Source organism: Taudactylus pleione, unplaced genomic scaffold (genome assembly GCF_031769625.1).
Source record: "Taudactylus pleione unplaced genomic scaffold, aTauple2 ptg000380l, whole genome shotgun sequence".
In the NCBI taxonomy this organism is placed as follows: Eukaryota; Metazoa; Chordata; class Amphibia; order Anura; family Myobatrachidae; genus Taudactylus; species Taudactylus pleione.
The window spans coordinates 6,210,003-6,224,104 of NW_028284781.1; the positions used below are offsets into that span (position 1 = coordinate 6,210,003).

General features: G+C 42.0%; 1 protein-coding gene and 1 pseudogene across 2 annotated transcripts in view; one reads left to right on the top strand and one right to left on the bottom strand.

Moving 5' to 3' along the window:
* CHN2 (chimerin 2) overlaps positions 1 to 14,102 on the bottom strand; it is a 183,285-nt gene that overhangs the window by 33,256 nt on the left and 135,927 nt on the right. For both annotated transcript variants that reach the window (XM_088445461.1, XM_088445460.1), the window contains one exon: positions 9,117 to 9,201. In XM_088445461.1, the coding sequence (XP_088301587.1) occupies positions 9,117 to 9,201 (85 nt within the window). The remainder of the gene's footprint in view (positions 1 to 9,116; positions 9,202 to 14,102) is intronic.
* On the top strand, positions 8,014 to 8,131 carry LOC148507907 (5S ribosomal RNA; annotated as a pseudogene).

Genomic DNA, 14,102 nt, shown 5'->3' on the forward strand with positions numbered 1-14,102 from the left:
CAGCTCAGTGCCAGGGATCAACTCCGTGCCTGTGGTTATCAGCTGCCTGGAGCCAGGAACTAGCACAGTGCCTGTAATCATCAACCACCCATTGCCAGAAACTAGTACAGTGCCTAAAATTACCGACCACCCAAAGCCATGAGCATAACACAGCCTATAATTACCAACTACCAGAGCCAGAAACTAGCACAGTGCCTATCATTACCAACCACCCAATGCCAGAAACTAGTACAGTGCCTATAATTACCAACCACCCAAAGCCATGAACATGACACAGCCTACTAACTGCCAGAGCCAGAAACTAGTACAGTGCCTATAACTACCAACCACCCAAAGTCATGAACTAGAACACAGCCTATAATTACCAACTGCCAGAGCCAGGAACTAGCTCAGTGCCTAGAATTACCAATTTCCCAAAGCCATGAACTAGAAACACAGCCTATAATTACCAACTGCCAGAGCCAGGAACTAGCACAGTGCCTGTAATAACCCACAACCCAAAGCCAGGAACTAACACAGTGCCTATAATCATCAACCACAGAAAGCTATAAACTAGCACAGTGCCTATATTTACCAAATGCCCAAAGACAGCAACCAGCACAGTACCTGTAATCATCAAATGCACAGAGCTAGGAACCAGCACATTGCCTGTAATCATCACCTACCCAAAGCCAGGAACTAGCACAGTGCCTATTATTACCAACTACCCTGAGTCTGGAACTTACCCAGTGCCTATAATTATGATCTGTCCAAAGCATGGAACTAGCATAGTGCCTATGCTAGATGTGCCATGACTATGCAAATTGCACCGTTACGCTGCATTAACTTGCGCACTGGACCTCTCATATATGATCTGAAGAGAGGTAAAAACTTCAACAAGTACAATATGGCTTGTGTTCACTAACTGTCTGGATCCAGGAAGTACAGTATAACAATGCCTGTTTCCATGAACATTCCCATTTTAAGCTGGACTATGGGCCTGATTGACTATGGACCGCTTTTGTGATCGCAGCTGCGATCACGCACGCAGGTCTGCTGTGAAAATATGCTAATGAATGCAATCGCAAAGCCATTGCAGAGCCAGCATAGAGACGCCCACTACCACTATCTCACATCCATAATACCTTGCAGTCCTGCGTGTACTTCGGGAACATCGAGTAACATCGGCCCCTCACGCACAATTACAACTGGTCTGACCTTACCCTGAGATTGCTAACCTCATCGCATGCAGTCAGTACTCAAGCTGCGAATGCCGTCGCAGTGGCTAATTTATACACGCCCAAGTAACGGCGTTCAAACAGACAGGCACGTCTGTGTTACTCCAACCACTCCCACGTCACCATCCCCAAACGCTGACTTCCCGTCACTCACTCTGCGATGGCTTTGTATCTGTGTAGGTGATCGCAGTGCGATCACAATGCTAGCTCATGTACGCGCACTGCGATACGTACGCATGAGCAGTACACACCATCGGCTGATCTGCGTACGCTGTTGCAATTGCGATCCGTGATGAATCAGGCCTAATGCCCATTTCCCTCCAATATACAGTAGTAAGCATATTCTATAAAATGACCTATAGTACTAAACCAGTGTACGCATTTTATATCCATACAAAAAATTTACTCTGAAAGCTTCCAGTGTCAGCTATTTAACTCATACGTCTGTGAAGAAAGGAACAAAAGAACAAATATTAACAAAATAACATTGAAACCTAATAAAGAACATCAAAACTCTGTCTTGCACAGTCTGTGCAAACAGAAACATAAGATAGTAATCTGTGCCAAGTTTCATAGAACTTTCAAGAGGCCTTCACAGGTTTCTGAAACTATTCACATACTACACTATAACTAACATTGGTGCTGTTACCACCATCATTCAGTAACTTAGAAAAAGCTAACACTACGTTAAATGTTTTTTTTTTTTTCAAAAACACACTACCAAAAAAACAAGAAAATATCAGTAATATAAAAAGTAAATAAATAAAAATATTTGATATATTATAACAAATGGTAAAATGGAGTGTCCCACTTTTCGTGGTTGTTGGAACAAAGCAGTTACCCAGAAAATCATTCCATCACCCCCACAGACTTGTATAGAGGGAATTTCATGTCCCAATGTCTCCCAAACCCCTCATTCATAAACAACAAGCAATTTGCACCTTCACACAGTTTGAATACGGGGACTAGAGAATCGAGTCTAAGGGGCCTATTTAGTAAATTGTTTCCCCTTGATATTCATTTGTATCCACTATCTAAATGCTAATAATAAATAAGACAATTTTCTTTGTGACACTTGGAGTGAGGGGTGCCCGCTATGGTCTAGTTTCTGTGACATTTCCCAAAGTATGCATGGCATCAGACGCTCACACACAGGCCAGTGATTTGTACAAATATACACCATACTTGCCTACTTTTGAAAAAGCATTTCAAGAAGATTGTGAAAGCAACACCTATGAGTGTGGCGGTAAAGTGGGCGTGTACTGCTACATCTGAGGGGTGTGTCATAAATTTTATTTATATCCAAATGTAAATGAGCCCCAAAGCAGTTAGTAAGATCTACTTGTTGATGAAAACACACTGATACATTACAGAAAATGCCTGTAGCCATAGGGATCATTGTGCCATATAACCAATGCAGGGAAATGATACTAATGATCACATTTGAATGTAAATATCTCTTTCTTTTTTTTTAAATATAACAGCTTCATAATGGGGGTACGGTGCAGTCAGTGAGATTGGCAGACTGTTCAGGGAGACAGGGAGATTGCTTCTATTTCAGGGAGTCTCCCTGATAATGAGGGAGAGTTGGCAAGCATGGTATACACGTGTCTGCAGTCTGCACAATAACAAAAATGGAACAGCTGGAAATTATACATAACAATAAGATATTATATAGAGACAAATGGCTAATGTACAGTAATAGCCTGCAATATTTCAGCCATTTAGCAGTTGGATTTACTAATCATTATAAAAAGGGGGGTGAGCAGTGACAGTTTGCCTTGCTATGTGGGATGTAGTTGTGTGATTGCTTTTTGTACTGTACAGTTTATGCATCTACAGTCAGGTGCATAAATATTGGGACATTGACAGAATTTTCATATTTTGGCCTCTATTCACCACCACAATGGCTTTGAAATGAAACAAACAAGATGTGCTTTAACTGTAGACTTTCAGATTTTATTTGAGGGTAATTACATCCAAATCAGGTGAACGGTGTAGGAATTACAATGGTTTCTATATGTGCCTCCCACTTTTTAAGGGGCCAAAAGTAATGGGACTATCAACTCAAAAGCTATTTCATGGACAGGTGTGGGCTATTTCCTCGTTATTTCATTATCAATTAAGCAGGTAAAAGATCTGGAGTTGATTCTAGGTGTGACATTTGCATTTGGAATCAGTTGCTGTCGACTCTCAATATGAGATCCAAAGAGCTGTCACTATCAGTGAAGCAAGCCATCATTAGGCTGAAAAATCAAAACAAACCCATCAGAGAGATAGCAAAAACATTAGGTGTGGCCAAATCACCTGTTTGGAACATTCTTAAAAAGAAAGAACGCACCGGAGAGCTCAGCAACACCAAAAGACCCGGTAGACCACGGAAAACAACTGTGGTGGCTGACAGAAGAATTATTTCCCTTGACAACAGTTGGCCAAATCAAGAACACTCTCCAGGAGATAGGTGTATATGTGTCAAAGTCAACAATCAAGAGAAGACTTCACAAGAGTGAATATAGAGGGTTCACCACAAGATGTAAACCATTGGTGAGCCACAAAAACAGGAAGATCAGATTAGAGTTTGCCAAACAACATCTAAAAAAGCCATTACAGTTCTGGAACAACATCCTATGGACAGATGAGACAAAGATCAACTTGTATCAGAGTGATGGGAAGAGAAGAGTATGGAGAAGGAAAGGAACTGCTCATGATCCAAAACATACCACCTCATCAGTGAAGCATGGTGGTGGTAGTGTCATGGCATGGGCATGTATGGCTGCCAATGGAACTGGTTCCCTTGTATTTATTGATGATGTCATTGCTGACAAAAGCAGCAGAATGAATTCTGAAGTGTTTCAGGCAATATAATATGCTCATATTCAGTCAAATGCTTCAGAACTCATTGGACGGCGCTTCACAGTACAGATGGACAATGACCTGAAGCATACTGCAAAAGCAACCAAAGAGTTTTTTAAGGCTAAAAAGTGGAATGTTATGCAATGGCCAAGTCAATCCCCTGACCTGAATCCGATTGAGCATGCATTTCACTTGATGAAGACAAAACTGAAGGGAAAATGCCCCAAGAACAAGCAGGAACTGAAGACATTTGCAGTAGAGGCCTGGCAGAGCATCACCAGGGATGAAACCCAGCGTCTGGTGATGTCTATGCGTTCCAGACTTCAGCCTGTAATTGCCTGCAAAGGATTTGCAACAAAGTATTAAAAAGTGAAAGTTAGATTTAGGATTGTTTAGTTTGTCCCTTTACTTTTGGCCCCTTAAAAAGTGGGAGGCAAATATAGAAACTGTTGTAATTCCTACACCGTTCACCTGATTTGGATGTAATTACCCTCAAATTAAATCTGAAAGTCTGCAAGTAAAGCACATCTTGTTTGTTTCTTTTCAAAGCCATTGTGGTGGTGAATAGAGGCCAAAATATGAAACTTCTGTCAATGTCCCAATATTTATAGACCTGACTGTATGTTGCATCATGCTTGCGCCCCGATTGCATTCGTACAGAGTTGTGGTTACGAAGTCAGACGCAGGCATGGAGAAGTACATTGCAAATATATTTGAGATTGATTGGCGATGACTGGAAGGTGGCTATTCGGAAGTAGAGAGATGGTCCATCTTATGGGTGTGTCGTTGAAGTGTTTGTATGCGCAGGGCCTGACTAAGATGTGGACGTGCTACTGCAACCATCATGAATCAGGCTCGTACACAAGGGAAGGGCTTTGTAGGAGCACTTGCATAAAGTCGCAGAAATGCGGCCGTCAAAAGACACAGACACGGATGTTTCCGACTCACAATCAGGACCACTATGTACTATGTACAAGGCCCAGCAAGAATATTGTATCATTAAGCACATTTAACTGTGAAAAATGACTCTACCGATAACTAAACAAATACCATTGCTGCCATATCAAAGTAAACATTTTATACAAAGAAAAATCACACCAATACACTAATTGGGAAATATTCTAAAAATATAGGCAATAAACCTTTTCCAGAGTGCTAATAATTCGCAAGGAAAGAGCTTAACATATTTTGTTTGAAGCACAAAGCCAAGAACTGAAAAAACAAGATAGCATTTTTTTCACAGAAACTGCTAACCACAGGCTATAAAATAATGATGCCAATGTAAGCCTTTCATCATATTATACATCAATGAATTACATGAATACCCTGTGGGCATCTTTAAATTAGGAACAAATTATTTGCCAGGATAGCCCATATTAAATGAAGCATAAGTTGACCTCGGGAAAGCGAGTCCTGTCCCGTTACCGGAGGGCACACATCTATTGAATATTTAAGTTGCATCTCAAGTGTGTCCCTGTCTTCAACACAACTTATGTCAATGACCTGTCAACATAATAGTAGGCTGGAAGTATATACTGACGACATCTATACACACAAGCTGGTTACAGGCCAAGCCTGTGATAGCAGGGGTCCTGTGGTGGTACCGATGATCACTGATTAATGATATTTGTTAGTGTAATTGCTCTGATAATTTAATGGTAACATTTTCAAATATTAAATATATTTTTGCAGTAATTTATTTCCATTTATATATTTTCTACTCATAGGAAACAGTGGGTTTTGGACCGAAGGGCAAAACAAATGGGTATGCGGTCAGCATCTCAGCAGTCACTAGATCAACAGTGACTCTGTCGACATGACAATGCCGATGCCGGATGTATTGCTACTTACTGCATTTTCACTATGCGGGTATTATAACTTTAAACATGCTGCTTACAGGCATGTTTAAACGCATAAAACATGCATGGTCAAATGCTCTTTGTATCATTACATCAGTGTTGGGATCTCGGCTTCGGCATATTACATGTCGGTATAGTCACTGTGCACCTAGTGACTGTTGACGTAACATACCCAACCTAAACTAATGCAGTCTCAAGAATACTAGGTAGATTCTTTCATCAAACATGTTGCACTTTGCCCCCTCCTATATATTCCGATTAGATATTCGGAAATATCCAATGCAATAACTGCATTCATCTTCCACCTAATTCCCTCTCCTATGATGTCCAACACTCACATCCGGTGACATGCAACAGCCTGGCCTGGACAACCTGTAGCTCTCCAGCTGTGAAATTATAAGTCCCAGTATTGCCTGCCAGTTATCAGTTATCTGGCTATCTGGAAAAGCATTCTGTGGATTGTAGTTTCACAACACCCCGAGAGCTACAGGTTGTCCAGACCTGCCATATCCCCATAGTATTGCAGCTGCACACATCTTCCAATGGACTAGGGATGGCCATCGACCATCGATAGTTAAGAACCCTCAATAGTTAACTACCAATGGTTGATGGTTTTGCCATCGGTGACAGACTGGGCACCAATGTAAATTTTTCTTGTTCCCACGGTACTGGGCTTAGTCCCGCCCCTGATGACCTGCTAAGCCCCGCCCCAATGCTGATTAGCCAGACGTGCCCCACAGCAGTACTGGCCATCAAGGAGTGCAAATCATCGATGGTTCACCATAGATGGTTTTGTGCTCTAGATTGTAATCACCTATGAAACCATCAATGGGCATACCACCGATGGGCAGCCCACCGATGGTCATGCCTACAATGGACCAATTTGCTAAAGCTACTGAAAAGTAAAAGTGGAGGTGTGTCCGCAGTATCCAGTTAGATTCTATAATTTGCCTAGATTGTACTAGCATGGATAATGGATAGTTACAATCTGATTGGTTGCTATGGGCAACACTTTTCCTTTTTAGAAGGTTATTAAATCTACATGTCTCTTACTGGCTATACTAATGTCTCTACCAACCCACTCCATATTGTTATAAAGACAAAAAGAGAAAAAGTAGAGCTAGTCACTGGGGCACTCTTGTAAATAATTAGATGTTTAATAAAACATAACTTTTAATATTCATCAATAAAATAATGAGGCACCATACATTCTATCCACAAAGTGTAGATTATACAAAGTTCATCATCTATTATTGTGTAAAGCGGCAAAATATTAATTAAATCTCTATATCGTGGGTACAAAGGTATTGATGATTAAACAAATCAATTTAAACGTATAATAGGTTTTGCTGCTCTGCCTGTGCATAGAAATCCCAATCAACTTCTTTTAACCTACAGCACCTGGTATTCCCAGGAGGTCTCCCATCCAAGTACATACATCAATTAAATTCAAAACAATGAGGGCTTGTTCACCTCATGCATGAGGTGAACAAGCCCTCATTCGGGCGAAACGCGCGTCCTGTGTTATATAATCTCACCAGGAGAATCAATCTGTGTACGGAATGGACTCCTGACAATCTCAACTTTGGGACTGGTATTGTATGAATACTCTTGTGTGGTCTGGGACCCTAGTGTGTATGCTCTTATTTAGATCAGTCTTTGCAGGACTGATACACTTGAATTGAGGAAAAGTGTTGTCTTATAGCATTACCTGTTTATGCTATATTTATGTGACGTTATATCACCATATTACATCATAGAAACGACTTTAAAACATCTCATTGTGAGCTTCTATCAATCAAAGTAATATTTGTTACATCAAATATATTGACTATTAAGATGTTATGAATATAACTGAATAATTTTTGTTTTGATAACTATTCATTGTTTCTATCTTGCGTTACACATTATATAAACTATACAGATAATTTAATTGATGTATGTATGTGTAACAAATTATGTGTGCCTATGCAACACTTTCTTTGAACACTATATTTTAAACAATAAATGGACTATCCACTGAGATAGCCCTACATTCATGGTTGCTGTTCTGACCCAGTGCTGTTACAACCCATTATTATTACACCTACAGCCTTACATCACATGATTGCCCAATCTCGTCTGATCTTGGCAGCTAACCAGTGATAGGCCTGGCTAGTACTTGGATGGGAGACCTCCTGGGAATACCAGGTGCTGTAGGTTAAAAGAAGTTGATTGGGATTTCTATGCACAGGCAGAGCAGCAAAACCTATTATATGTTTAAATTGATTTGTTTAATCATCAATACCTTTGTACCCACGATATAGAGATTTAATTAATATTTCGCCGCTTTACACAATAATAGATGATGAATTTTGTATCATCTATACTTTGTGGACAGAATGTATGGTGCCTCATTATTTTATTGATGAATATTAAAAGTTATGTTTTATTAAACATCTAATTATTTACAAGAGTGCCCCAGTGACTAGCTCTACTTTTTCTCTTTTTGTCTTTATATATGTATCTTTGAGCTTTGGGAGCACCACCAACAAACCTTAATGATGTAAATTCATACAGTAATGATATATGTGTTGGTACATCCATGAAAAAGAAATTGTTCTGTGCAGAATCTTTTGTTTTTTTGCACTACATATTGTTCCCTACTTCCAGAAACACAAAAACAACAAGCACATAGGGGCAGATGTTCCAAGCCTTGAAGAGAGATAAAGTGGAGCGAGATAAGGTACCAACCAATCAGCTTTTAACTGTTGTTTTTCAAACTTAGGGGTCTATTTACTAAGCAGTGTTAGGAGACAGAGTGAAAAGTGATAAGAAAGTGATAAGGTGCCAGCCAATCAGCTCCCAACTGTCATCTCACAGGCTGTGTTTGAAAAATGACAGTTGGGAGCTGATTGGCTGGCACCTTATCACTTTTCACTCTGTCTCCTAACACTGTAAAAAGACCCCACAATCTGTAAAATGACAGAAGCTGATCTCATAATCTGTAACATTTGACCAATGAACAGGTCTGTAAAAGCAGTGATTGTGTCATCAGTTTCTGTAGGAACGGCCTTGCTGCCGATTTATCCAAAGGTAATACGCTAAGAGATATGATAATATAGGGTATATTGATCTTGGCAATATAACAAGAGCCATTAAGAAGAATAAATACATTCATAAAGTACATGACATATGGTTACTTTACCTGAACACCTGACTCCCTGAGCAATTAGACCCCACATGAAATTAGCACAGTATTCACACCAGTGTGGACCCCGAAATGTATGTACCTGGAGAGAGAGACAAGACATAGTTACAAGAATGCACCACAAGTTCTGTCTATGTCATTATTTTATTTTATGAACAATTTTTCATTATTGGTCCTACATCATAAATACTGTTTAGTATATTGGCTATGCTCATGTGATTTACTACGGTATTTCTACAGGAAAACATATGAATACATATGAATACATACAGGTTTATTTGTCCAAGTATTTTAGTGTAAATCCAGTTTAAAACCTTTACATTTGAAAAAATCCTGTTAAAAAAACAACTTTTTTATGTTTTGATCTATTATTTCTACAGTATCTTAATATTGTTAAATAAGCTTTACATTGTGAAGTAAAGGGAAAACCAATGACTTCAGAGCAGGTTATTACTTGTGGCAAAAACGTTGTTGTATTGGATGAATCATTCGAATCAATGGGGAAAATATCTATCTTTGCAATCAACAGGATACAGTATATTGGCCTGATGTGGAGTAAACCAATGCTCATGTAAAATGGAGCCTAGTGACTAGTGATTCCAGTAATGCATGAGATACTCTTATTATATTTATTAGTGTAGGGAAAGTGAAGAGAGATAAAACAGTAACAATCCCAGAACTCACTGTATGGTGGGATCTCAGAGAGCTGGTCTGTGTGTCTTAGGGTTGGGTCAAGTGAGCATTTTGATAGTGGTTTGTTTTTGAGAAAATGTTTATCACAATAATATATTATCAGAATTTTTTCCTCCATTAACTCATTATGTAGATTTATTTGCTGGGATGTTGATTGGTCACTAAAGACCATTTTAGACCTAAATACCGCAAATTGCAGCATTTTTATTGGCACAAAAGGCATACGCTCCCACCCCCTTGCAGCACAACACGGTTTGTTGAGGTACACATTTATGCCTCCCCACTGTACCACTTTTTTGGGACATTGGTCCTCATTCAGACCCGGTCACAAGCGCTGAGCGATCGCAACCGGGTCGATGTTTAGGCCCTGCGCACACGCAGCGGCCGCACTGCGCGTGTGCAAGCCCCGGAGCGAGAGTGAAACTCTCTCGCTCCGGAGCACACTACAAAAGGGCCGGCTGTCGATGTTGATCGATAGTTCGGCCCGTTTTGTAGGCGTGGCGGGGGGGTGGTTTCACAAACGGAGGCGTTCCTTAAGGAATGCCTGCCGTTTTGTGGGTGGCCGCACTGACATCAGCAGTGATGTCAGTGGGGAGCTTCCTGCTCCCTGGGGCTTGCGGTTGCCGAGACCCAACCTTAGGGTCTCGTCACAAGCCCCGATAGTCGCGATGGTCTTGACCATCGCGACCATCAACCTGGTCGGTCGCTAAAGCTGTGGGTGGTAACCCACAGCTTAGCTAGCGACCAGGAGGCCGCACTTAAAAAAACAAGGGGCCGCCCTCATCCAGAACGAGCGCTCGCTTCTTGCGAGTGCCTCTGAATGAGGGCCAGTGTCCTACGGTGTGGGGGGAGCACACACTGCTGCATAGCAGAGCAGCGGGGGAGTAGATGCCATTCGCATGGCATCTTCACAGTGTGTGAAGAGTCTCTGGAATGGCCCAGCATACCCCCAGAGTGACAAAATGGGGGAAGGGGGGGGGGTGCAGCAAGGCCACGTCCCTCAGTGCGTGAGGGGGGGGGGTATGCACATTTATTTTCTTTAACTGGATTTGCTCCTAATGCTTAGTGAGGCCAAAAATGTGCTTCAGAATGCATAAAAGCTGAACACTGCTGTGGAAACACATAATTTTCTAAGTTATATTTTAGTTACATCTGTGCATCATCTGAAAAACAGTGCCCAGATAATCATGACTTTAAAAAACTGAACGCGGCACAAAGATGAATAATATAAAATGACTAAATGTGTATTTGTGTATCTTTAGCGTCTCAGCATCCCAGTTGGAAAATGCTAAACTTACACTTATGTGGTCAGCAGCAAAGATAATTGGACTTCTACAGCTGAAATGTTACAGAAAATGATTATAGGGTTTATTCCTGTGGTACAAAATCTGGTTCCACAAAATTGTTTAATATAAGTGAAGCAGACGGCATCAATATTTCTGCTTGGGGAAGGCAGTTAAGGAATAGATGTGTGAGTGGATGAAAGTTCTAGAACTAGTCATGTGATAATGTGTTTACATCAAAGACCGAGGGAATTCCTTCAACCAGGCGTGACAAGTTACCTAGATGACACAAGTGCATTTGAAATATTTAACAAATATTACAGAATTACAATTGTCAGTTAAAAAAAAAAATCAGAGATACAATCATTTCTCTAAGGTTGGGTTGTGGCCAGCCTAAACCTTTCTAGGCCTCAGTGGAAATATTTCATCCTTATCTCCTGTATGGTTTCAGAGCCTTATGTAGGTTAACATATGAAAGAATATCATAGGTTGGTTGGTATCAGGGGCTGGCTGGCAACTTTTAGCCTGGGGGGCAAATGCATGCAGGCGGCCCTGGCAGAGGAGTAGCGTGTAGCCAGGGTGCCCGAAGAATGTGCGTGCGCGAGAGGACCCCCTTATGCAGGCCTCCAGTAGTGCCCCCAGTAGTGATCCCCCCTATGCAGTGCCCCTTATACAGTGCCCCCAGTAGTGGTACCCCTATGCAGTGCCCCTTATATAGTGCCCCCAGTAGCAGTCCACCCCCCATGCAGTGCCCCCAATAGTGGTAACCCTTATGCAGTGCCCCTTAAATAGTGGCACCAGTTGTAGTCTGCCCCTATGCACTACCCCCAGTATTGCCCTTTTTATAGAGCCCCCAGCTTTGGTCCCTCAATGCAGTGCCCCCAGTGGTAGTCCCCTCCCCCCTATGTAGTGCCCCTAGTAGCAGTCCCCTCCCCCCTATGTGATATCCCCATTGTAGTGCCCACAGTAGTAGTCTCCCTCTTGTAGTGCCCCCAGTAGTAGTCCCTCCCTCTTGTAGTGCCCCCAGTACTGGTTCCCCCTTTGTAGGGCCCCCAGTAGTAGCCCCCCCTTGTAGTGCCTCCAGTAGTGGTTCCCCCCTTGTAGTGCCCCCAGTAGTAGTAGTCCCCCCCCTTGTATTGCCCCCAGTAGTAGTAGTCCCCCACTTGTATTGCCCCCAGAAGTAGTAATCCCCCCATTGTAGTGCCCCCAGTATTAGTAGCCCCCCCTTGTAGTGCCTGCCCCTCCCCCATTAGACACACGTAATAAAAAAAAAAAAAAAAACACTTACCTCAATCCCCGCTCCCGCCGTCGCCATCCGCTCCTCCGTCTGTCCTTCCCGGGCCGGGCCGCTCTGCATTATGGGAGAGACATCATATGACATCATGACGCCTCTCCCATTGCCCACTGCGGGAGCCGGAAGATGGAGCGGCTCCTGCAGTGGGCGCAGCAGCAGCTAATGAGAGTCTGACAGACTCTCATTGGCTGCTGATCAAAACAAAAACACAGCTGCCGAAGCCGGTGGCTGTGTGTTTGTTACTTGTGTAGCGCTGACCGAACTCCGTCCGGTCAGCGCTACACATGCAGTGCAGTCTGTGTCACAGTGACACAGACTGCCCACGGCGCGAATGACGCTGCGGCCCGGGGGGCACATGGCACCCTGCCCCCCGGCCCAGCCCGCCACTGGTTGGTATAGGAATGAGAGAGCGACACAGCTATGTCCAAGAATTACATGGTCCAAGAAATATAGTAGAGGCATATCTTGCACTTTTGGTTGTGGAATTGGGTAGGGATGAGTGAAGACAATAGATGGTGATGCTGAAGTGAGGTGGCTGAGAACTTAGGTGTTGAAACTGGGAAGGGAATGGTTAAGGAGAATATAAGCGGTGAAGTTGTGAAGTGATGAGTGAGGAGGATTTAGGCAATGTTTTTAAGTAAGGGTGGTAAGGAGTATAGTGAGTCTGAGTAAATGTGGGCAAGAGAAAATTAGTTGGTGGAACTAGAAAGTGGTATTAGGTGGTGGAACTAGAACAAAGTATTGAATGGTAATGAGAAGATCTTACGTATGAAGTAGTAGAAGTGGAAAGAGGTGATAAGTAGGATTTAGGTTGTAGAACTGGGTTGGGTGGGTGAAGAATGGAGAAATTATGACAATTATGACGATTAAGATATTTCCTTAAAGGGGATATGTGTACCCCAATGTTCTGAATCCTACTGTGCAGCATTATAGCGGCTGCATTATGTTACAGAGCTTAAACCCCCGATACACACTAGAAGACTCACAAGGAAGCTGCCCAAGCAGTGGATCTGCTGCCTTTGTAAATTCTTCAGATAAATATTCCTGGGGAGTAGGAAACTATAGATGGGGTAAGCAGTTTCATTATGGCATCAGTGGGGAAAAACCTCTGCCACATTGATTTGTGGGGGGAATCAATCAAAGCAACAAATACTGTATGAATAAAATATCCAAATGGGGAACATATCACTTAGTATGACTACAGTCTTTTTTTCAGCATTCTAGAACTGGATATAAATATCGGAAAGCTGATGCTTGAACATTTGTTTCATTATGAAAACTCTGTTTTTGGGAGTAAAAACTTGTACAGTATCATACAGTGATCGGTACAGTATAAGAAGCCCCTGTAGCACACAGGGTTAAAGTACTATCATTATTAAATCTCAGCAGCATTTGAACAAATGTGTTATTGGATGCCAGTGGTCCGAGACTGGGTACTGCCGAGTGCACCTTTGTTCACAGACTTTCAGTGAGATTCTTTCAAGTGCCCAGGAAAAAAACTGTTTTCATTCTGGCTGAGAAAGCCAATTTGCATTCTACAGAGTTAAAAACTGCATATTTTCCCAGGATCTCACACACATACTTTTACAGACTTCCGACCTCTTTTCCCAGAAGAACCACATGAGTCAAAAGATTTTTGTAAATTCTGATTTACCAAGTTTGGCTGCATACAATAACATCTATTCAGCGTTTGGACAGATGGGATGTTTTACT